Source organism: Podospora pseudopauciseta, chromosome 1 (genome assembly GCF_035222475.1).
Source record: "Podospora pseudopauciseta strain CBS 411.78 chromosome 1, whole genome shotgun sequence".
NCBI classification, from domain to species: Eukaryota; Fungi; Ascomycota; class Sordariomycetes; order Sordariales; family Podosporaceae; genus Podospora; species Podospora pseudopauciseta.
Genome location: NC_085892.1, coordinates 7931561 through 7954929, shown reverse-complemented (window position 1 = coordinate 7954929; position 23369 = coordinate 7931561). Strand labels below are relative to the sequence as shown.

At 52.6% G+C, this 23369-nt stretch overlaps 13 protein-coding genes across 13 annotated transcripts; 6 read left to right on the top strand and 7 right to left on the bottom strand.

Moving 5' to 3' along the window:
• Positions 1-105: 105 nt before the first annotated feature.
• On the bottom strand, positions 106-5121 carry QC763_0025660 (uncharacterized protein; the record flags this gene model as incomplete). Its single annotated transcript, XM_062905449.1, is given in 7 exon segments — positions 106-135; positions 257-1210; positions 1518-1638; positions 1644-1993; positions 2044-4319; positions 4376-4696; positions 4743-5121. Coding segments are annotated over 7 exon segments (4176 nt in total). The 5' UTR covers positions 4867-5121.
• Positions 5122-6547: 1426 nt separating this feature from the next.
• On the top strand, positions 6548-8366 carry QC763_121840 (uncharacterized protein). The gene is made up of 2 exons (XM_062908753.1): positions 6548-7574; positions 7652-8366. The coding sequence occupies exons 1-2, from the start codon at positions 6975-6977 to the stop codon at positions 8324-8326; spliced, it is 1275 nt and encodes a 424-aa protein (XP_062771891.1). The 5' UTR covers positions 6548-6974; the 3' UTR covers positions 8327-8366.
• Positions 8367-8815: 449 nt separating this feature from the next.
• Positions 8816-9430, bottom strand: QC763_121830 (uncharacterized protein; the record flags this gene model as incomplete). The annotated part of the gene is made up of 1 exon (XM_062908752.1): positions 8816-9430. One exon carries the CDS (start codon positions 9428-9430, stop codon positions 8816-8818), a length of 615 nt encoding a protein of 204 aa, XP_062771890.1.
• A 312-nt stretch (positions 9431-9742) lies between these two features.
• Positions 9743-11611, top strand: QC763_121820 (uncharacterized protein). Its single transcript, XM_062908751.1, has 2 exons — positions 9743-10318; positions 10371-11611. The coding sequence occupies exons 1-2, from the start codon at positions 9840-9842 to the stop codon at positions 11551-11553; spliced, it is 1662 nt and encodes a 553-aa protein (XP_062771889.1). The 5' UTR covers positions 9743-9839; the 3' UTR covers positions 11554-11611.
• A 219-nt stretch (positions 11612-11830) lies between these two features.
• On the top strand, positions 11831-16241 carry QC763_121810 (uncharacterized protein). The gene is made up of 3 exons (XM_062908750.1): positions 11831-12172; positions 12225-13858; positions 13918-16241. The coding sequence occupies exons 1-3, from the start codon at positions 11946-11948 to the stop codon at positions 14481-14483; spliced, it is 2427 nt and encodes an 808-aa protein (XP_062771887.1). The 5' UTR covers positions 11831-11945; the 3' UTR covers positions 14484-16241.
• Positions 14589-15386, bottom strand: QC763_0025620 (uncharacterized protein; the record flags this gene model as incomplete). The annotated part of the gene is made up of 1 exon (XM_062905448.1): positions 14589-15386. One exon carries the CDS (start codon positions 15384-15386, stop codon positions 14589-14591), a length of 798 nt encoding a protein of 265 aa, XP_062771888.1.
• Positions 15444-16280, bottom strand: QC763_121800 (uncharacterized protein; the record flags this gene model as incomplete). Its single annotated transcript, XM_062908749.1, has 2 exons — positions 16054-16280; positions 15444-15993 (listed from the first exon to the last, which is right to left on the bottom strand). Exons 1-2 carry the CDS (start codon positions 16104-16106, stop codon positions 15444-15446), a joined length of 603 nt encoding a protein of 200 aa, XP_062771886.1. The 5' UTR covers positions 16107-16280.
• Positions 16281-17018: 738 nt separating this feature from the next.
• On the bottom strand, positions 17019-17839 carry QC763_121790 (uncharacterized protein; the record flags this gene model as incomplete). The annotated part of the gene is made up of 2 exons (XM_062908748.1): positions 17592-17839; positions 17019-17538 (listed from the first exon to the last, which is right to left on the bottom strand). The coding sequence occupies exons 1-2, from the start codon at positions 17804-17806 to the stop codon at positions 17019-17021; spliced, it is 735 nt and encodes a 244-aa protein (XP_062771885.1). The 5' UTR covers positions 17807-17839.
• A 413-nt stretch (positions 17840-18252) lies between these two features.
• On the top strand, positions 18253-19414 carry ZTA1 (NADPH:quinone reductase; the record flags this gene model as incomplete). The annotated part of the gene is made up of 3 exons (XM_062908747.1): positions 18253-19028; positions 19082-19256; positions 19318-19414. The coding sequence occupies 3 exons, from the start codon at positions 18253-18255 to the stop codon at positions 19369-19371; spliced, it is 1005 nt and encodes a 334-aa protein (XP_062771884.1). The 3' UTR covers positions 19372-19414.
• A 491-nt stretch (positions 19415-19905) lies between these two features.
• Positions 19906-20981, top strand: QC763_121770 (uncharacterized protein; the record flags this gene model as incomplete). The annotated part of the gene is made up of 2 exons (XM_062908746.1): positions 19906-20311; positions 20368-20981. 2 exons carry the CDS (start codon positions 19906-19908, stop codon positions 20979-20981), a joined length of 1020 nt encoding a protein of 339 aa, XP_062771883.1.
• Positions 20982-21322: 341 nt separating this feature from the next.
• QC763_121760 (uncharacterized protein) lies at positions 21323-21982 on the bottom strand (the record flags this gene model as incomplete). Its single annotated transcript, XM_062908745.1, has 3 exons — positions 21323-21422; positions 21483-21825; positions 21949-21982. The coding sequence occupies 3 exons, from the start codon at positions 21980-21982 to the stop codon at positions 21323-21325; spliced, it is 477 nt and encodes a 158-aa protein (XP_062771882.1).
• Positions 21983-22091: 109 nt separating this feature from the next.
• On the top strand, positions 22092-23216 carry QC763_0025550 (uncharacterized protein; the record flags this gene model as incomplete). Its single annotated transcript, XM_062905447.1, has 1 exon — positions 22092-23216. One exon carries the CDS (start codon positions 22092-22094, stop codon positions 23214-23216), a length of 1125 nt encoding a protein of 374 aa, XP_062771881.1.
• QC763_0025540 (uncharacterized protein) lies at positions 22425-23262 on the bottom strand (the record flags this gene model as incomplete). Its single annotated transcript, XM_062905446.1, has 2 exons — positions 22425-22839; positions 23255-23262. The coding sequence occupies 2 exons, from the start codon at positions 23260-23262 to the stop codon at positions 22425-22427; spliced, it is 423 nt and encodes a 140-aa protein (XP_062771880.1).
• Between the last annotated feature and the right edge of the window lie 107 nt (positions 23263-23369).

Genomic DNA, 23369 nt, shown 5'->3' with positions numbered 1-23369 from the left:
TATACTCAGTCCCCCACACCCCTTTGGTGGTAAACGAGAAAAAAAAATAAAAGAGAGAAAGAAGCCGAAGGTTGAAATATCAAATATCTCGCGAGAATGAGAATATTATAACACTTCCTGAGTAACAGCCAAGAACTATTTTGCGCCCTTGCACGGCAAAAGCACGTGTATAGTATTCTGGTGGCAACCATAATACGTTCTTGTTATTGCAAGTAATCCAGCGGTAGTCTTGTCCTAAACCATACGAATAACACACCGGACTACTTAGCTGATTTGGACTTTCTATGGTAGCCGTGGCTATTTGGATACGCCCGATATTCGTGTTAATATAAGCGTTGGTATGGTCGAACGATAGATGGGTAGCAACTGAATCAACATTTATCGTCTGTGTGCAGGATCCCGATGCCGTATCCCAAATCTTGATGGTGTTGTCGTGCGAGCCCGATACCACACGCTGGCCGTCCGGCGAGAACGCGACCGGCATGACCCAGCTGCCATGGCCCTCTAACGTCTGTGTGCAGGATCCCGATGCCGTATCCCAGATCTTGATGGTGTTGTCGTGCGAGCCCGATGCCACGCGCTGGCCGTCCGGCGAGAACGCGACCGACATGACCGAGTCGCCATGGCCCTCTAACGTCTGTGTGCAGGATCCCGATGCCGTATCCCAGATCTTGATGGTCCTGTCGTGCGAGCCCGATACCACACGCTGGCCGTCCGGCGAGAACGCGACCGGCATGACCCAGCTGCCATGGCCCTCTAACGTCTGTGTGCAGGATCCCGATGCCGTATCCCAGATCTTGATGGTGTTGTCGTGCGAGCCCGATGCCACGCGCTGGCCGTCCGGCGAGAACGCGACCGACATGACCGAGTCGCCATGGCCCTCTAACGTCTGTGTGCAGGATCCCGATGCCGTATCCCAGATCTTGATGGTCCTGTCGTGCGAGCCCGATACCACACGCTGGCCGTCCGGCGAGAACGCGACCGGCATGACCCAGCTGCCATGGCCCTCTAACGTCTGTGTGCAGGATCCCGATGCCGTATCCCAGATCTTGATGGTGTTGTCGTGCGAGCCCGATGCCACGCGCTGGCCGTCCGGCGAGAACGCGACCGACATGACCGAGTCGCCATGGCCCTCTAACGTCTGTGTGCAGGATCCCGATGCCGTATCCCAGATCTTGATGGTGTTGTCGTGCGAGCCCGATGCCACACGCTGGCCGTCCGGCGAGAACGCGACCGACATGACCGAGTCGCCATGGCCCTCTAACGTCTGTGTGCAGGATCCCGATGCCGTATCCCAGATCTTGATGGTGTTGTCGCCCGAGCCCGATGCCACACGCTGGCCGTCCGGCGAGAACGCGACCGACCGGACCGAGCCGCCATGGCCCTCTAACGTCTGTGTGCAGAATCCCGATGCCGTATCCCAGATCTTGATGGTGTTGTCGTGCGAGCCCGATACCACACGCTGGCCGTCCGGCGAGAACGCGACCGACCAGACCGAGCTGCCATGGCCCTCTAACGTCTGTGTGCAGGATCCCGATGCCGTATCCCAGATCTTGATGGTCCTGTCGTGCGAGCCCGATACCACGCGCTGGCCGTCCGGCGAGAACGCGACCGACATGACCCAGCTGCCATGTCCCTCTAACGTCTGTGTGCAGGATCCCGATGCCGTATCCCAGATCTTGATGGTCCTGTCGTCCGAGCCCGATGCCACGCGCTGGCCGTCCGGCGAGAACGCGACCGACCAGACCGAGCTGCCATGGCCCTCTAACGTCTGTGTGCAGGCATTCCATTGCATTTCTACAACTGGTCCCGTACTAAGCCATCCAGGCTTTTCTTCCTTGAACATTTTCTTTACCAAGCTGCCAGTTGGTGCAAATACAAGGGCTGATGCATATGCTTGAAGAGGGGCTTGCTCTATTATCCATCTGTAGGCTAGAGCAAACCGGTGTGCATCGCGAACAAAGCTTGTTAACTGCTCCCGATTCTCGCGTTCCTGTAGTAATTTTAGTCTAGTTTTCCAGTATTTAATAGTTCGGTGCTTACTAGCAGGCCCTCGAGCCGCCCTATAGCAATGACTCCACCCGACATCATACGGAGAAGACTCAGAGCTTCAAGCCAGTAAAGGTAGCTCCGACGCAGAAACCTGTCAATGGACTCGACCTCATCGCGGGTGGGGTCGCATTCACTCAGATGGTCAATCCAATATACACACGAATACCGCGCTGCAGCTAGCGGATCTGGATTGGGCTGCTTAACTTGGTCGATGGGGAATCCAGGAGCGCTGAGGCCGTAGATGTCACGACGCAGTATATTGGCCAAAACTCGTAGCGATCGTGAGAAGATAGAGCGGTGTACATGTTGTATCCCGGAAGGGAAGATTTCCCTAGATGCCTTTTGGACCAAAAAGTCCTTGGCAGACTGATGAACGAACGCGATAGTGTGATCTCGGAGCGTCAGAAAAGAGCCACAAAGCCCTACGATTTCTGCCAGAACTTCGCGACTGCCAGAGCATCGAGGGGGCATATCCACCAGAGACGGCAGTTCATCCAACGTAATTGGCCGACGCACAACCGAGACGACGGCCAATATATTTTTGCAGAGCTTGGAGTGTCTTGAACTGCAGATCTGGCTCATCATCCGCTCGTAGAGGGCATCTAGTCCGGGCGGAAGCGCCGTCAGCATTTCTTCAGCTTCCCATCCCGAGATACCGGCAAGTTCCTGGCAGACCAAGGCTACCCAGAGGAAAGTGCCGTATGCGTTCGACGACAAGTAGGCCTGGACAGCGTCTCGCGTGTCGTTATCGTACTGGTTTTGTTTCGCTAACAAATCGACTTTGGACTGGATATAATTGGCAACAGCCGCAGACACAGATTCTTCGTTCAACTCAAGACATAGTCTTACTTTCTGTGTCGCATCGTCAAGACCCTTCTCGATATTCGGCCAGTTGCGACTGGATACGATCCACTTGACATCCGAGTATGTCGACGACGTCTTGGCGATAAAGTTGAGGAGTCGGCTCAAGTCTCGGGTACACTCGTCGAGCGCGTCAATGACCAGGTAGGTGCTTTGCAGGTGCGGATCCTCAAGAATGTTGGTGAAGATCTTCGACAGCGCCTCCCAGGCATTTGCATCCTCGAAGAGTTGCTTCCCCGCCTGATCGTACCTTTGCCGTACGTGCGAGATGAGCGATGGCTGGTGGCTGACAAGAAGGAATATCAGGCCGCGAAGGACAGCCGTGGCGTTATTTATACGCGCATCAGTAGCCTGGCAGAAGAAGAACGAGACAGTCGTAGTGTTAGGGATCGACTTTGTCAACTCGTCGATGATTCCGCAGAGCAGCATCGTCTTGCCCTTGCCGGGGTCGCCCTTGATCCATAGCAGCCGGCTGTCTTGATTGTTGCGCCATTGTCTGAAATCGTCGTTGTCGAGGACCCAGCAGTACGAGCCTGTCAGAAGGCCGCCTTTGGCTTGCTCGATACGGCTCTTATCGTCATGCGGATCGGTTATTCGGAGACCTTGCAGACAGGCATGGTCCTGGGGATCCGTTATATGCTGGCTGATCTTCTGAAGAACGCCTAATTGTTGTCGAGAGACTTCGATATGTTCCTGCACCTTGGCAAGCAGGCTGTTAAGGGCTATGCGTGATTCCTCTGCTCTCCCAGCAAGATCCCTCAACACCTGAAGACGGCTAGCAGACATAGTCGTCTCAAACCTCGAAACTAGCGCCACGTCGGTATCCTTGATGTACTGCAGCTTCTGATCCCAGCCGTCGTAGTTGATGGCTCCTCGGAAGAAGTTCTTGGTTTGAGTGCGGTAGAACCGAATGACGCTCTGTATTTGAAAGTCGATGATGAGTTTATATAAGTCAACAAGACGCTCCGTAAGGTCGCCCTTCAAGTCGGGCTTCATGTCTTGAGGTAACAACAACGACTCCATTACGGCGAAGTAACGCATCTGTGACGTGACGTAGGCAAACCCATCCCGGTTCGCTTCTTCAGCGGCGGCGGGGTTCTTCAGGAGGGGGAGCACGAGGGACACGCCTGCCATGACGATGGAGGCGTATGGTAGGTCCTTGATGGCGTCCTTGACATGGCCCTCGACCCACTCCACAGCTCCGGCGACCTTTGCCACAGCATCCTGGAGGACAATCTCGTGTCCCAGTAGTGTTGTGCTAACCTTCTTGTCTTCCATATGCTTCAGACCAAGTTCCGTTATCTCTTTCAGCTTCTTGCGGCGTGCGATCGGATCGTTCTGGGGGACTTGATTCGCAATCTTAACATCGTCCGTCTGGTTCGACGCTAGCTGGGATATAGATGGGACTATATTCTCCTAAATTAGCGCGAGCGAAACAGTTTAAGCCGGGTTGATGGCATACCTCTAATAAGCACCCTAGACAAAAGCTGCTCATACTCAGTGACTCGATCGGGCTCTTCTTCCTTGAGAGCATCGTAGGCTCTATCCCAAAGAGAGGCATCCGCAACCAAGTTTTCTCCGATCTCTACTGCTTGGCCATCTGTTGCCGTTTGAGGTGCCCTTGCGGCCTTATCGCTGGTGTTGCTCAGAACGGCCAATGTTTTGCTTGAAGGGGTAGGCGGTACTGCTGGAGCGGGGGTTTGAGAGGCATTTATCGTCGATTGCGGGAGTGAAGGGGTTACTGTGGTCGATGAAGCGGCTTTCTCAGGGCGAAGAACGGAAACTAGAGCCTGTCAGCAGGGGAAGGAGGGTTCACCGCTGATCCGTACCTTCTGATGAATTCGCTGAGGCGATGCTGCCATGTATTTCCGGACCGTCCTGTGCCTTCGACTTCTCCCGACTCTCTTTTTTCCATCTGAACAATCCAAACCTCTTCCTTAGACTGCCAGCCATGACCTTCTCGTGCACTCTCGATTAGGGACGTATCTGTCGCAGTTGTGTCAAAGATAGTTGAAGAGATCGAAGATGGATTTTCTGAGCGGTTACCGCGGAGTTGAAGCCCAACGACATGATGTGGCTGGCCCACGCGCCAATAGAAACTTCCCAAAACGTTTTGAGGCCGCCATCTGCAGGCAGAACTCTGGAAGGCATCCTCGATAGCTAATCGATAGCTACATAAACAACGACATGAAATCACTTCTAATCTCCCTTGCGATCGTCTTAGATAGGCTCCTCAGGAAAAGATACCTTAAGATACGCAGTTGGAATAATGTAAAAAGGTAAGCGCAGTCATACCAAGGCTACTAAGTCCGTCAGAAAAGGATTTGCTGTGCGGGGCCGAAAGGGAAGCGTAGTGGCCCGTGCCGTGGCGTCCCTGAAACAGATGCAGGGGTCACCCTCTAATATTATCGCTGGATGGTCAGTTCTGAACATCAGATTTCCCTGGAAATGACAGTCTGGGTGGAGAAGGAAACAGTTTCGATGCACGTTGTCACCGTTGTTGCCATCCTTTTCCTACCTGCTACGTTCATATCGGTAAGGAACTGCCTCACATCTAGCTGCTTGATATCTTCTAATCTTGTTACCAGAAATTCTTGCAAAGTGGAATCATTCAGGTAAAGGGATCCGAGGAGTTTTAACGGCAGTAGCAGCTGCACACAGGGGCCTTTGCGCTCTACGTTGAGATATGCATCCCGCCAACCGCAATAACGTTATTTGTATGGTTTCTGGTCAATTATCGAGTAAAGAAAAAGTCATTGAGGAATCTGTCAGAGGCACAACTCAATCGGGTGGTGGACAGGACCGAAACTGTGGTCTAGATCTCCCAGTTTCTATAGATCACACATCTTATTCGGGCAAGGTTAACCTGATTTTCAGAGTCGTTTGCAAGTTACCTACCTTAATCATATTAGTCATATATCTCCTCAATGAGACATTGTGATATGATCTCAGGGTGACCAGGTTCCATCAAGCCATACTGATCTACTGTACTGCAGTGAGTGATACTAATAAGTATTTTGACATCCGCATCAGCATCCCATTGCCTACCTGCTTGAGTAATCTTGCACCGCGCAAAATGAAGAACCTAAGTGTAAAAGCCGTGATATAAAGAACCTGGTCAGCGAGGGGACTTCAAGTTCCTCCGGCTTTGCAGTGTCTGATACGCAGTCAGGATCATGAACCATGACTTCATAGCAGTAAAATGAAGCTCAGATATCGGTACTGCATACTAGGTAAGCTAACCACTTCTACCTTATTATCATGTTAGTAACCAAGCTTAAACAAAGGATCAGTGATGTTAGGACAGAATCCTGGGCTCGTAAATAACCTAGAACAGTTATAAGAACTTCAAGATAGTAATTTCACTGGGTAGTTTGACCAGACTAGCATCTCCCGTCCTTCAAGTTTCTGACTTTTGACGAGGTCAGGCGGGACCCACTTTACTGCCCCTGAGCCCCTGAACGTCGTTTGTTGACATACCCAAGCTACTCAAATCTTGAACCCCTTCAGTCACACTCCATCCCAGAAAAACTGCCCCAACGTCTTGGATCCAACGACCAGGGCATAGCATGGCACCAACCATCGGTCTTTGTAAACCATCCCCATCCCCAAGCCCGGGCATCCACCATGAGGCCAAGCTCAGTAGCATTGGAACCCCGCAAAACACACCCCGCACTTCCCCAGATGCCAAGTGCCGCGTTCAGGGGTCCAAATAGATCAAATGATCAACGTTAGACCTCCCGCAAGGCGTCCGCAACGCCCCAAACCACCAAAGACCGCTAGATATGGGGCATTCCGCTTTAAACCCGAGATCAGGCTGCACGCTGAACCTCGCGATGACGGCAGACGGATGACGGGAAGCTTCATGTTTGCGGGGACCCCGCAATTGATCCACCGTGCTGAGTCGCGAGCTGGATCAGAGAATACTGGGGATGCCTGATGTGCCGACGCGAACACCAGCGTTCTATTAATACAGGAAACTCACGATATCAGAATGGGCTCAAGTCCACCATCACACCCTCGCTCATTTGATACTCTATTTCCCTTCGGCTCATAGTTTTATGCCAATCCCTCCTCTGTCTTGCATCTTTGAACCCATCCTCAACCTTTTTCGTTCCACCAAGACCACCACATCCACCATGTCTTCTTGCAACAGCAACAACAACAACAACAACAACAAGATCTGCATTGTTGGTGCCGGCCCGTCTGGCCTGGCTCTTGGTGCTCTCCTCGAGAAGCAGGGCGGTTGGGACTACGTCATCTATGAAAGCAGTGCTGAGGATGTCCCACCTCGTGGTGGCTGCCTCGATCTCCACCCTGGCAGCGGTCAAAGAGCGTTGAAGGACGCTGGTGTCTTTGAAGAGTTCAAGAAGTACGCCCGTTACGGCGATGCCACCATCCATCGCCTCTTCAGCCACAAGGGCGAGAATTTCTTCGACTTTGGTGAGGGCCGTGATGCCCCTGAGATCGACCGCTGGGCTCTCAGAAAGGTCCTCCTCAGTGGCATCCCCAAGGAGAAGATTCACTGGAAGAAGCCAGTTGCCAGCACCACCCGGGACGAGAACAAGCAGATCGTTCTCAACTTCGCTGATGGAACCACTGCTTCGGGGTTCGGTCTTGTAGTCGGCGCCGATGGTACCTGGTCCAAGGTGCGGCATTTGGTAAGAAATCCCTCGTCGACCATTTCCCTTTCGCTCTGGAGAGTTTCAGCTACCTGGGTATTGACAGCGCTCGACAGGTAACCGACGCAAAGCCCCAATACAGCGGCAATCTGTTCGTCACCACCAAGATCCTCCCTGGCGGTCCATACTACGAAAAGATGAAGGAGCTCTGCCGCATGGGGTCCATGATCGTCATGGGCAAGGGTGTCCACATGTTCAACAGCAGACAAGGCGACGGGCACTACCGTGTCGACGTCGGCATTCCCGGCCCCGAGAACTTTGCCGACGCCGGTCTCGTCGACATCAAGGATTGGGACGCGTTCAAGAAGTACCTTTTGGGAGATGACCTCTTCGGTCCTTACTCGGATGAGATGAAGGAGATCATCAATCAAAGTCAGGGTCCCTTCAGACCTTGGATCATGTACTACTTCCCCACGGACAGGCTCAACTGGAAGACTGTCCCGGGTGTGACGTTGATTGGCGATGCTGCTCATGTCACGACACCATTCGTTGGTGATGGTGTCAACTGCGCCATGAGAGATGCGATCATCCTTGCTGGAAAGTTGAAGGAACTGGGCGTCAACGAGGAGGCTGTTGCTGCCTATGAGAGGGAGATGTTCCCCTTCGCTATTGATGTTATCACGAGAAGTCTTCAGAGCCAGAAGATGTTCTTTGAGAAGGAGGCTCCCAAGACCTTCATTGAGGTCATGAGCTCTGGGAAGCCCTTGATTGGCACGACTGACCATATCTGATAACAATTTCTGTCTTACAACATCTTTGCTACTCTTTCCATGTCTCTTTGTCTTTGTGATGTCGTGATTTTGATGGCGATACCCTTGTTCCAGCTTGGTATTGACATGGGTTGAGGGTGTCGGGGATTTTGATCCCGGATGGATTCAGCTTCCTCGCGATGCAATCCCGGACCGATGGCGGATTCACCACTCTGCTCGACAGGCCAACCAGACCACCATGATTTGAGACCAACACCGTTAAGGCAAGTTTTCCAACGTTCAGGGCCCAAGAGAACCTACCCAAGCTTATCCAGGGGAATGGGAATGTGCATGAAACATCACGGCACTTGGTGCTGGTGCCATTTACAGTGCCCTCATCACAAGGGGTCACTAGTCCACGGTTGAAACTTCGCGAAGCATACATAATCTTTATTGTCGGTCACAAAAGATTCCTTATTCAATTCTTCCCTACGATATACCGCCCATTGTTCCCAATCACATCAACAATCCTCACGCTTCTTCTGGCTTCTTCCAATAAATCGAGTTCTCATACCGGCTAAGCCTCTGCCCAATAACCGGACGCTTTTTGAGAGTCTTCTCATCCTCCCCGCTCTTGACCCGTGCCAGCCACTCTTCAATATCAATATCCACGCCAATCGGGTTCGTCGCATATTCTGGCGTCTTCATGAACTCCAGAGCTTCATCCGCTGTGTCGAAGTTGTTGACCTGCATCTCAAACTCATTTCCATCCGGATCAAAGTAGTACATCGAGGTGCTCATGCCATGGTTGACAGGCCAGTGGGGCAGGATGCCGCGGGCCTTCTTCTGCTCGTAGCTGGTGGCAAGATCCTCGAGAGAGTTGAGTGTGAAAGCGATGTGGTAGACTGTTGCTGCTGTAGGGCGCTTGTCGGCTGGGATCTGCTCGTGGCTGTCGTCTTGCACGATGACCATTCTGTGGTGCTCTTCGTCCCACTGGATGAAGCTGGCCTTGGCGTTTCGAAGTACCTCGCGTCCACCGAAGAAGTCGAGGTGCCACTTGACCATGGCCTCGAACTTTTCAGGGGTTGTTCTAATGCCGAAGTGGCCGATGGAGGAGGGACTGACGAGTTTCTCCGTGGTTGCCATGTCGAAGTGTTGCGTGACTGGGCCGAATGAGTTGCGAGATGTGACGGTTGTGTGATTTGGCAATGGCAATCGTGCAATCTCAATGTGGTGTTCTTCAAAACATGCTAACATGGAGACACCTCGTCTTATCAGATCAATAGTTGACCGTGGTGTGCCAAGGCGGATTTGGTCGTCACTACCTAGAGTCTTGTGGGGTGCGGCGATAAGGCGGGTGTTTTGATCTGGTGCTTCGAGGCCCGCAAACACCCGCCACAAGCTGTCAGGCGGATCCGATCCATCGCCTGAGGGGAGGGGAAGACGGTTTTGTGATGGCGATGATATTGAGACAGATCTTGCTCGAACTCTGAGTTTGGAGCTATTCCCGGCCCACACCTCCATCATCAGTTTTCTTGTACCAAAAGTTGTCGTCATGTCCGAACAGACCCCTATTCTCCAACACCCAACCATTGGGCCAATTCGTGGGGTGGTGAAGAAAGTCGGCGTTACACAGTTTCTTGGTGTTCAGTATGCGACCTTGAAAGATCGCTTCTCACGTGCTGAGCTCTTGAACTCGTACCCATCAGACCACCCCCGTGTCCAATACGGCATCTTTGACGCAACAACCCTCGCGCCCATTCCATTGAGCCCAGCGAACGGCTGCCAATGGGAGCACGCACTGATTCAGCAGTCTCTGGAGTCTCCAGAGTTTGGGCAGTCAGACACGGAATGTCTGACACTCAACATCGCTGTACCTGATCTCCAGGCAGACGGTCCTGAATGGCCAGTTTTGGCCCTTGTCCATGGCGGTGCCTTTGCGACGGGGAGCAGTTCTTACCCACAGTATGATCTCGCTCGTATCGTCCAGAGAAGTGTCAAGATTGGGAAGCCAATCATTGCTGTGGGTATCAAGTAAGATTCATCCACCAAAATCAAAAACCCCAGGTTATTGACGTTGCCCCAGTTACCGATTGGGTGTCCCTGGCTTCCTCTACTCTTCTGCCATGAAGGCTGCAGGCTACAAGCCAAACAACGGCCTTGATGACCAGAGACAGGGCTTGCTCTGGATCAAACACCACATTGCAGGGTTCGGTGGTGATGAGCACCGCGTAACCTATATTGGCGAGAGTTCGGGGGCGGCATCGGGCACTTTCCATCTCCACTCCAAGGAGCCGTTGTTCAACCAGCTGATTTCGATGAGCGGTTCCTCTCTGGTCAAAGCCAAGCAGCCAGAACTTGCCGAGGGGTCGTTTAAGAGGGCGTTGCAGCTTCTTGACATTTCAGAAACTGACGAGACGGCCCAAGTTCAGCGACTGTTGACGGTCCCGATGGAGGATATCAGGGAGAAGATTGCACGCAAAGTGCCAATGGCGCCCATTGTCGATGGCGACTTGATTCCAAGAACCACATCCTATGCTCAGATGGCCGACCCAGCTCGGACAGCAGAGTTGTTCCCAGGAATGCAATGGTGCAAGCGAATCATGTTTGGCGATTGTAAGATGGATGGCAACGCCTACGGCCCAAGATTGGCTGCTACAGTAGACATAATGCCCAAGACTATGGCGACTTTCCTGGCTGCCACTCTGGATCCCATCGACCGAGAGCTGGCGCCCAAAATCGTCTCTGGGTATGGCCTCAACGCTTCCGCCACCGCCAACTCGCAAGAGTCTCTCAAGGCTGTTCTCGACCTCGCAACCGACATTTGCTTTGGGCTTGGAGCGAGAACCTTCGTCAGGTCTTGGTCGCAGGCCGGGCTCGAGGCATTCCTGTGCCACTTCAACGTTCCGAACCCTTGGGATGGGCCGTGGAAGGGCCATGCGACGCACATCCTCGACATCGTGTTTGTCCTGCAGAACTACCGTGAGCTTCTTCCTGTTGGCCAGCAAAAGGCAGGCGACCAGCAGACCGAGGACGCCATTGCTTTCATCCATGGCGAGGCTCCTTGGCCAGCGTACAAGATAGGGGCACAAGAGGGCGCTATGGTGTATTACGCTCCTGAGCAGGGTGAAGAGGACCAGTCTCGGTTTGTCTCTGGCGAGATCCCTGAAGAGACTGGGCGAAGAGACATTTTGCAGAAGCTCATGAAGCAAGAGGTGCTGGACAAGGTAATGGACGCTTGGGACCTCTTCATGAAGGGCCCGAAATAGGAAAAAAAAAGAAGTAGCCTAGATTTGCTTCGATAGTTTCTCAATGGATGTCATCGCCTTGCCTTGGACTTGTTCATCACACACCGTCACAGTGATCAGTTCCCCATTGTGTTCCCCGCATTTGTCGGAGAACTATCCTTGCAGGCCTGAACTGGCCATCGCTCCCTAGCACAGTGCTCGGCGAGCCAAAGTCCGCTTGACCCGAGCATACCGGCGCCGACGCCAAACCTGTTCTCCACATAACCTCCACAATACCCAGCGGTGTGCTTCTTTACCCCGCAATCCTGGGGCTCACAGGTACTGCTATGGCTATGTTTGCAAGCCCCGAGCTGCTGAGTTTCAAGTTTTGACAGCATTCCATCCACCCACCTTAAGGCCGGGAAATACAATCCATGTCCACCGCAACGAAACGATCGCGATCCAACGCTTCAGGCGCTGACAGTTCAGGTCCGGCGCCCAAGAGACCTACTGTGCGCAAACGGGCCCCCTTAGCATGCGAGGAGTGTAGGGTAAGAAAACGCCGGTGCGATGGAGCAATTCCCTACTGCTCTGGCTGCAAAAAGAGGCTTTCCAACTGTGTGTACCTTGCGGACATCCAGGAAAAGGCTTGGCAACATGAGTGAGTGCCCAGCCGACACCCTTCTCGATTACATAGTTGACTATCTATCCAGTATGATTCGCTCGTTAAGGTCCAGATTGAAAGAGCTTGAAGAACAGAACCGGCCAGCCGATCAGAGGAGTGAAGCCGAGTCCAGTATGACGGTGGAAGATGTGATCATCATTCCAGACCAGTGTCAAGAGAATCAGGTGCCTCCCAACCCAGAAGTAACCGCCGAGCCCGCCAGTACTTTGCATCACAGCGTCAGCAATACTACACCACCAGCACTGCCGATGGCGTCCATTCCAACTGCTGTTAACGCAAATACTTCGTCCGCACCTGACCGGCAGTCACTGGAGCCAACTCTTGCCGCAGACAAGCCCCCGTCCTGGATCGGACCTCTTCCCAGGATCACGGCCAGTCCATCAAATGGGATGGCGGCGCCTCCCACTCCTCAGGCATGTTCCTGTGACCGTCTGCTCGGAGTCGGCGCTGCTGCATGGTCCTTGCCATTGCGTCGACATGCTGATGAGCTCGTGGACCTGTACTTTCACCGCGTTCATCGTGCATATCCTATTCTTCATCAGCCTACGTTTATGGGGCAATATCGACAGCTATGGGAGCCATCGCAAACAAACACAGGAACCTGCTCTGGCCTGTGTAGACAAAAGAGCCTGGTCAAGACCTTCCCGGCTACCGTCAATGCTGTCTTTGCACTGGCTTCCTGGTTTGCCCCGGGGCCCAGCACGGAAGAAAACAAAGTCAGGGCCAGTGGTTTCTTCAACATGACTCAAAAGTTTGATCTGCTCGAGATCATCGACGAAGAGGTTGGTATCGAGTCAGTCCAGCTGCTTCTGCTTATGGGCTTCTATCTCCAGAGCACAGAGCGATTCTCAAAATGTTGGAACATCACTGGTCTGGCTATCAGGATGGCACAGAACATGAGCTTGCATATGAGTGCACACGATGCTCGGAAGAAGGGGCTATTGCTGTGTTGCCCCAGTCAGTTGGAGGAAGAAATGCGTGTAAGAGTCTGGTATGGTTGTGTGCTTTTGGACCGAGAAATCTCCATGTCGTTTGGCAGGCCACTCATGATATCTGGAGGTGACCAGCTGAGGCTTCCGGAGGCCATTGATGACGAGTACCTTTCTGAGGTTGGGGGCAAACGAAATACTCAGCCAAGCAACTGTCCCAGTCAAATCTCTTCCTACATCGAGACCATCAAGCTCTACAAGTTTCTTGGTCAAGTGTTGGACAGAGAGGAGGATGGGGCGGAAACCCCAACAAACACCTGCTCCGACATGCAGGCCTTGCTTGATCTGGACACTAGGATCATGGAATGGCGAGATGCACTGCCTGGACACCTTCAGTATGATAACATTGCAGAGAATGGACAGCAGGACCTCGCTTCGACCCCAGGGAGCCTCTCTTCACCGGACTTTTCAGGGCAAGCAAGGCGGCTCTACACACGATTTCTACACGTCAGAGTTCTCATACTGAGACCGGCACTCGAACAATTCTTCCAAAAGCAACGACATACGCCAGTCATTCCGCAAGCAAGGGGCAATCCGAGGGTTGCGCGGGTACAAGACCTCATGCTGTCGGACATTGCGGCACAATGTGTGCTCTCAGCAGATTCTCTTGTCAAGTGTCTAGACATTCACATTCGCAGCCAAAGTCTTGCGGCTTGGTGGTACAACATAAGCTGTGGGTCCAATCATCCCAAACGCACGTCACAAGGAGACAACTTGCTAACGAACATATAGACCTTCATACGTGTGGCAGCACCCTATTGATGGGCCTGCTATGCTCTTTCAACGAATCTGTCGTCAGGCGTGACTCACTCGAGCTCTGCCTTCGTCGCCTCTCACAGTATACGGCGCTGAGCAGCATCGCAACCAAATCCTACCACCTCTTGCAAGAAAGTTCGAAGCGCCTTCTCCCGGAAAGGGGTGCCTCCAATATACAGACACCTTCTTGCTCCGCGGTAGGCAACATGGCACGAGTACCCGACCCAGACCCAGCCACCCACCTTGGTCAGCCGATGACACCTGCTGGCATGGCACCTCCAACCTCGGTTGAGGCTGGGACGTATATGCAGTATTCAAGTCTTCTCCTCGCGCCTCACAGGATATACGCCTGTCCACAACAAACGACGTCCAGCAGTAACCTGTTGCCATCGGCGCTTGACCCTTTGCTTGCAGGTTCTGCAGACATGATGAATGATGGTGTTGGTGGCTTGGACAATGTGCCGGAGTTCTGGGAGACACCTTTTCTTTCTCAGTTGGAGTTTTACCAACCTCATGATTTCACCCTCTCGCAGCTCGAGTAATGCGATTCACGGACAGGCTTCTGAACGATGCCACGACAATCAATATAACATCAGCACAAGTAATAACCATAATAAACTACCTACGAAACAGTCCCTCGAGATGCTTCAAGCCCCAAGCACAATCTCGCTCAACCCAAGAAGAGCTTGACACTCCTTCACACTGTCAGTTTGCAGCTCATCATACAGGTCAATCTCACTTGGAATCTTGCGCCCCAGCAACCCCTCAAGCTGCACACGGCTGCTCTTGCTCTCCTCTTCTGTCTTTTGGAGCTTCCTCTCAGTACCACCGTCCTTCTCCCCGCCAAGGTTGGAAGTGAAAATACCCGCCGCCGAGAACGGCAGGAAATCCTCATATGTGATCGGCTCGCAGGTCACAACCCCCTCTTTCAGAAGTCTATCCATGTGCACTGACCCCTCCAGCTTATGAGCGCCAGCAACGGGTACCTTGTCCTCAGCAACCCGATAGCGGAAATACACCAACCCTTCCTTCCTAAGAACCTCCCAATCATCAGGGTACTCGGCAAACACCTCCTTCAGCACCTTGTCAGAGTCCTTGTCTTCCTTTTCACTCCGACCAACAGCCTTGGCGAGCAAGGCATCGTAGAGCTCCCTGCCTTTTCTGGTCACAGCAGCACCGCGCTGTTCCACCTCTCCAAACCGGGCGGTGTGCGTCCCGTCAACGGCGTGGTCGGCGTCACCAGCAAAAGTGACTCTTTCTTCCAAAGCCTTGAAGCTGGTTTGTCGAAGGAGGATCTCGCACTTCCTCCTGGGAGGTCCCTCGATGCGGTCTTTTGCTGGGAGGCCCTGGGAAATCATCCCTGCTTGGACGGCATCGATGTCCAGGGTGCGCGGGGTGAGGTGGTTGATGTGTGCTGAGGGAAAGCAGACAATGTCGGCTACCATTGGGTGCTCCTTTTTCAGGGTGAGGTACGTCTCCAGGGGAACAGAGGATCGGGAGTGTCATTTGAAGATCTTGAGAGATTCGGTAATCAGGTTGTTGGCGTCTTGGGCCGTGAGGTTGGCTAGAGCAGAGGTCTCCGCTTGGTCGATCAGCTCGATAAGCCTGGAGGAGAAGAGCTGTCTGGTGGAGAGGATGGAGGTGGCCATCTCCCGGACTTTCGGGGAGGAGATGAGGTCTGGTCGGAGGACGGTGGTGAAGACTCGGAAGGGGTTCTTTCGGAGGGATTCTTCGGTCTGGGGCCGGAAAGCCGTGCCGTGGAGGGGAAAACCGACCATTTTGAGGTCGTAGTAGCCGACGGGGAACATGCCCATGACGGCGAAGAGGCGGCTGATCATGCGCATTTCTTGCTGGGTGCCCAGTCTAATGGCGCCATGGCGCTCAAGCTGGAAGCGGGAGGGGAGGTCGTTGAGGCTTTGGCCGCGGGACTGGAGGGTGGTGGTATCGACTTGGTTGACGACGTCTACGAGCTTGCCGTAGAGGGGTACTTCGGTTCTGTACATCTCTGAGAGGGCCTGCACGAAGCGAGTCCGGAGGTGATCTGGATCCCATCTGTGCGGTGTGTGAGTTTGGAGGCCAAAAAATTGTGAGAGGAACATAAAGATGGCGTACGGCTTTGGCTCCTCGTAGAGGGCAGATTCGTTCTGTGGGATAGCTGAAGGCATTGTGAATGTGGTATGTGGTTACTTTTGTCAAATATTCTGTGAGATGTTCTGTGGGATATTCTGTGGATGGGATAGGTAGGTATCAACATGGAACACACAGGCTAGACAACCGCAAGCAATCGCTGGACTGAGCAGTAGATAAGGGAGATCTGCACTCTGCTATCAAGATATCGGCTACGAATACATGATGAAACCTTGAATAACAAGGAGCCGGCCTTTCCCGGAAGGGTTGTTGCGGTGAGATGAGTGACCATATCGTGCTTGTTCTAGAAGGTCATGATAAGGTACGTACCACGCATGCTAATGCATGCCAAGCTTCTAATCTGCCCTGTATGCTATCTCCGCACGGTTTGCCACGGCTCAAAGCAGGCGGTGATGGTGCGGAACCAGGCATGCCGCCTTGGAGTGAGACCACCGGACTGTTGCTTGTTGTTGCTTACGGCCATGTGACATGTTAGCAAGGTCCATGGTGCTATGTGACACCTTGATTTTCCTGCTGCTGTGTTGCTTTGCATGCTAACGTTCAAGCATGGTCAACAGCACCACTCAGAGACTCTAGAGCGGGCTTTAAGCACGTCAATAGAGAACCCTCTTCTTCACAATGTTCAAATCATCTCACAGTAAACTATTTGTAATTTATAGGCCAGCAGCTCTTGTTGCCTCATTACATGAGCCATCAATGCTGAGCAGCTGCAAATTGACGACTTTGCCAATGCTCTCACAGATGTTACCTCCGTATTTGGGGGCTGAGGCAATATTCCACTTTCTATCGTAGAGACCGGCTTTCAAGCTCAGGGCAACCAGGTAAAACGGGATTTCTATCAGAATACTTCAAGTATCAGACATGATAATTTGTGTTGGAAGGATGGTTGGGTAGGTGTATTGTTGCTATCAAGACTGTTTCCTTCATGCCTACACGAGCCACTCCTTGAACCACGTCACCGCCGCTCTCCGCGCCCTCTCGAGACCCTTCACCTCAGCAGGGTTCTCTCGGTTACCCCTGATGGAGAAACCGTGGCTCAGGCCAGGGAAATACTGATAGTCAAAAGGCACACCCAACTTGGGGATCTCAGTCACAGCGTAAGTCTTGAGCTCTTCGGTGAACTGAGGATCAATTTCGGGGGCGATGATCTGCACTGGTACGCCAACATTGGAAATCTCCTCCTTCGTCAGGAAAGTTGGGTGAGCCGCAGCGATGCAGTCGACGAGCGGAGCATCCGACTTGAGACCAAGCTGGAAAGCAGCCCAGCCACCATAGCAATAGCCAATGGCACCAAGCTTGCCGTGCTGAGTGCGGAGGTGCTTCGCGAAAGAAACCATCTCTGGTCCGCGGACGGCCTTGTTGTTCCTCTCCATGAAGTTTGGGAGATCAAGCTTGCCCCACTCTGCCGGGTTGTTGATCAGATCTGCGGACAGAATAACACCACCAAAGCTGCGAGATTGTCAGCGACAGGAGCTCAAAGACGCTGCGGAGAATATACTCACAAGTTGGGGACATAGACGGTCGCCCCAACCTCTGCGGCATAGCTGTCGGCGAGCAACCTTGTGTTGCCAAAGGTCCAGCCATACAGATCGTGAATCACGATGATGCCTACATCCGGGTTGGAACCAGTGACATAGCATGTCTGGCCGCTCACCTCAACCTCCTTGCCCTGCGGCTCGCCGTCCCACTTAAAGCCCTTCAAACAGCATTCGCTCATGGTGACGGTTGGGAAAGAATATTTGCTAGGTAGGATGATTTTTTGGTGGTGTTTGCAAAACTGGCAGTCGTACGTCGAACGAAAGGGTGGATTCACAAAGTTACACCTGTGCTGTTTACCTTATCGTGTTTCCACAGTGGAAGACGGCATCGTGTTATCGCAAAGTCCCGGCGAAGTCGGACATGTGCGGACCCGCAAATGGACCGCTTCCGCTCTACCTCCGCCCCAGATCCGTGCAACTCCACTCGGGAAAGTGGACGCTGCATGCCGCTATCTGTCCGGGGAGGGATGAAATCCGGTGGAAACAATTCGACGTGTTTGCTGTGGTCATGCTCCTACCGAATACTCTGACTGGATTTTGTGTCTTCACTTCAGATCTTCAACCGAGTCTCACATGGAATTTTCCATCTCGTTCCACTTGTTTAGCGACATCACAAACCAACACAATGTCTATCCCAGCAACTCAGAGAGCCGTGGTGGTTGAGGAGATTGGTGGCCCCGAGGTTCTCCAGTTCAAGTCCGACTGGGCTGTCCCACAGCCGACCGAAGGCCAGGTCCTCGTGAAGAACGAGATTTCCGGCATCAACTATATCGACACATACTTCCGCACCGGTCTCTACCCATCACCAAAGCCCGGGGTCCTAGGCAGAGAAGCAGCCGGCACAGTTGTGGCACTCGGGCCGAAGACGGAGGAGTTCAACCTCAAGGTCGGCGACAGAGTCATTTGGCTCGCCAATGCTGGTTATGCTGAGTACTCTGCGGTCCCAGCAGCCAAGACCCTCAAGCTGCCAGATACCGTGTCTTACGAAGATGCCACTGCCAGCTTCATGAGTGGTCTGACAGTGCTGGCTCTCGCCAGGGAGACCTACACAGTCCAGCCTGGTGACTGGGTTTTGCTTCATGCGGCGGCAGGCGGTGCTGGGTTTTTGATGACGCAACTGCTCAAGCACGTCGGTGCCAAGGTCATTGGTACAGCTGGTGGCCTAGAGAAGGTTGAATTGGTCAAGAGCCTCGGTGCGGACCATGTCATTGACTACAGGAGCGAGGAGGGCAAGGACTGGGTCAAGACAGTGATGGACATTACTGGTGGGAGAGGCGTCGATGTGGTCTATGACTCTGTTGGAAAGGACACATGGGAGGGCAGTTTAGCCGTTGTCAAGAGGAAAGGGACCATAGTTTGGTTCGGCAACTCTAGTGGTCCCATCCCACCATTGCCTTTGAAGTGAGTCTTGATGCCTGTCTGCAAAATGATCTCAGTGACTAATCAGGTTGCAGCCGCCTTGCACCAAAGTGTGTCAAGATTGCCAGACCAACTCTGTTTGGCTACATTGCCACCCGTGAAGAGTTCGAGGGCTATGCCAATGAGCTCTTCAGTCTTCTCGCATCTGGCGCACTCAAGGTCAAGATTCATGGCCTGTATTCCCTCTCTGATGCCAAGCAGGCACACATTGTAAGTTCATTCTTTCACAGGTGACAAAATGAGTTGGGTACTAACTTGACCTGATGAACAGGACTTGGAAGGAAGGAAGACGACTGGCAAGATTTTGATCAAGGTTTCTGAATGAGGCAGTTCATATTTTTATGAGAAATGAGAAAATCGGTGGCGACGTCAAGGTTAAACGTGATTCTGTTCCAACATACCCGACTTTATCGTTATTGGATTGTGGGCTGCCACACATGTAGTTCCTGCAGTGATTGGACTTTCTTGACATCCGTTTGACCTGGAAAAAACCTGGACTGATTCTAGATCCGTTCTCAATTTGCCATCCGGAGATTACACATATTTTCTCAGGCGCAACAACCGATTTGCGAAAGTGCTGGTACGTTGTCCGGCATGTTTGTTTACTTTGGGAAGGGGTGAAAAAGGGGTCAACCCGAACTCTCTCAACACCTTTTTTGTACCATCACATCAACTATTGATGGAACAACCGGCGCATCCGGAATGGCATCATTGCATGCCTCAGCTCCGTCAGTATCGCCTCTTCGGGGCAACATAATCTCCGTGATGGCGTGCGAGCTCCGAGTATTCGATCTCCGATCCTCCAAGCGGGGGGAGAAAGTGGATTTGCGGCAGCGGGCGGAATTAAGGCGGGAAGGGGATGTGTTATCGGAAAAGGGGCAACTCAAATCAACAAACAATGACAACAAAAGTCATCATCCAAGACATGTCATCAATATTGCGTCGCTCATTCACTGCCATTTCATCGTTGTCCAGACAGTTTTCGTCATCATTCTCCACACGTACCATGTCGTCGTTTGGCCGTCTCATTCGCTTCCGCGATGCTGCAGGCAACTCTCGCTTTGGCGAGCCCAAGATCTCATCGCTGTCCGAGTTCGATGAGGCTGTAGCAAAGGGCACTCTGGAGGCCACCGTTTTCGAGGGCAGCAGCCCCTTCAACGTCACACCAACATCTGAGGCGGTCAAGGTGCAGGAAGTTCTTCCCCTGTTGACTGTTGAGGATGTGCCAATTGTGAAGTGCGTCGGACTCAACTACATCAAGCACAGTAAGGTCACACGGGATATTTCAGAGATTATGCTGCTAACATGAAATTTTCAACAGTTCAGGAAGGTGGCCGCAAGCCTCCTCCATACCCTTCCATTTTCATCAAGCCACGCGCTTCCATCGCAGGCTACAAGGAGGATATCCCCATCCCAAAACTTGCCCAAGATGACCAGCTCGACTACGAGGGTGAGCTGACCATCGTCATCGGCAAGACTGGCAAGAACATCCCCAAAGAGAAGGCTCTTGAGCACATTGCTGGTTTCGTCGTTGCCAACGATGTTTCTGCTAGAAAATGGCAGCGTGACCCCGCCTTCGCTGGCGGTGTCCCACAGTGGTGCTTCAGCAAGGGCTTCGACAAGTTCGCCCCCGTCGGCCCTCTGCTTGTCTCCCCCAAGATTGTTGGCAACGCCGGCAACCTCCAGCTTCAGACCATTGTCAACGGCGAGGTACGACAAGACACCAACACCAACGATCTCCTTTTCAGCACTGAGGAGATTGTTGCTTTCATCAGCCAGGGTACCACTCTCGAGGCTGGCACCATCATCTTGACGGGCACACCTGCGGGTGTTGCCATGGGTATGAAGGAGCCAAAGTGGCTTAAGAATGGCGATGTTATTGAGGTCAAGATTGAGGAGTTGGGCAGTGTCAAAAACAAGATGGTCTTTGAGTAGTAGTAGCATATGTTCAATATGACTGAGTAAAAATCCATGGCACCAACTTGGCTTTTATTGTTTCTCTGACAGAACTACGTTCCGTGTGGTCACCACAGATCTACTTGTTTTTAAAATGCCATACCGACGTCCTGATAGCATTTTCCAGGTGCCAGACATCTGATAAACAAGATTCCTACCGATCGTGGTTTGCTTTTCCTTTGTTGTCTCAACTTCAATTTTAAAGACAAGTATGAGTGCACAGTTGGGCAAGCTGGATACGAAGATAGAACCAAACAAATACCACCACATCACAGCGTAGCGTAAAGCGGACACGATGACAAAGATATATTGAAAACCAATTAAGCACCTGGCATTGTGTCGAACGACTTGACCACAGCTGCCGCAACTGGCATCTTTCTGGAGGCGAAGAACTCGGCCTTGTACGGGAACTTGTCGAACCTGGAGAGAGCAGTACTGTCAGCTGAACCCTTCTTGCCATAGCAGCGGGATATTACTTACCCATTCTCCAGCAGAGCTGTCCGAACGATCCAATGGCTACCAGAGTGCTTCATAGGAATTGTCCACAATGTGCAACCGCACCGAGAACAGAACTTCTTGTGTTTCTCACAGCCACTGAGGTTGTCTTTCAGAATCCATGTATTGATATGCTCGCTTCCTTCCAAGACGTGCACATTTTCGCACTTGAACTTGGCTGACTGAGAGATCGTTAGTATGAGATCTTGAAAGTCACTGGGGGATTTCAAACTTGCGATTTGCCCTGGAGCACCGGCATTCTTCTTGCAGTGTGAGCAGTAGCAGATAAAGATGGCGTCAGGGGTTCCCTGGACGGTGAATTTGACGCCTTCACAGAGGCAAGATCCTTTCACAGCTTCAGCCATTGTTACCGACAACAGCGGCAACTCAAAATGATGAATGGCATCAACAGTAAAACGGCGTTGAATTCGAGAAACAAAACGAACTTTACTTCTCTTCTGTGTCTTGGTGGACATCACCCTCATTCCGGGTTCGGGTTAACAGTGTGCGGATTTTGGGCGGCTTCCAACCCCATCTCCCATCTACACACGGCAAACCACTTCCGGTCATGGGACCAATGGCAGTGCCGATAATATGAGGAGAATAGTGCGAGGCCATAATCAATATATGTTGAAGCGATATCCATTCACGACGACAACCCACCATCATCACCAACTCAAGACACAACCAAACAAGACCCAATTTACAATGGCAAACCGCGCCAATGTTTCCGGAGCCAAGAGCTCAACCCTCTCAACACTCTCAACAGAAGACCAGTTCTACACCGACATCGCCTCCAAGAATGTCGAGCCCCTCTGGACCGTCCTCAACAAGATGGTTCCACCGAAGCCAAACCCAAGCTCGGTGGTCACCGCCTGGCCCTACGAAGACCTCCGACCCGTGCTCATGCAAAGCGGGATTGTCGTTTCAGCAGAGGAGGCAGAGCGTCGTGTGCTCATGCTGGTAAACCCTGCCAGGCAGGCACCCTACACCACCGACACCATCTACGCCGGTCTTCAGCTCATCTTGCCAGGAGAAACCGCCCCTGCTCACAGGCACGTGGCCTTTGCCCTGAGGTTCATCGTCGAGGGATCTCGCGGTTTTACCGCGGTGGAGGGGCAGAAGCTGATGATGGAGCGTGGAGATGTCATTCTCACCCCGTCTTGGCACTGGCATGACCACGGCAGTGAAGGTGATGGGCCGATGGTGTGGTTGGACGGGCTGGACTTGCCCGTGTACCGCTTCCTCCCTGTGAACTTTGCCGAGAACTACGAGGAGGCTAGATATCCCAGTGAGCTGTCCGACAACAGCAACTGGAAGCTCCCCTGGGCTCCGGTGCAAGCTGTGTTGGATGAGAATAAGGAGACGGAAACTTATGCGCGGTATGACTACAAGTCCGGGGAGCATGGGAAGCACCTGTCCAAGACTATTTCTGGGCAGGCGGAGAGAATCAACGCCGGGGCCACCACCAAGAAGGTGAGGGAGACGGTGTCATTTGTGTATCATGTGTATGAAGGAGAGGGGTACTCGACTATTGTCTCGCCAGAGGGAAAGGAGGAGAAGCTTCAGTGGAAGGGCAAGGACACTTTTGCTGTTCCGGCGTGGAGCATAATCTCTCATACTTGCACGCAAGAGTGCGGGAGTGCGTATCTGTTTGCTGTTAATGACAGACCGATGGTTGAGTCTTTGGGATTGTACAAGAGACAAGAGCTGAAGTAGTGTCATATCTTAGCCAAACATAGCAATCATGTACGTACTCTAACATCCAACCGCATACAAAGCCCCCTTATTTCTGCTTCTTGATGAATGGTGCCTTTGCCAGAGCCTTGGCTTGAGTCAACCAAACCGGACGCCCCAGTGTGATGAGTTGAG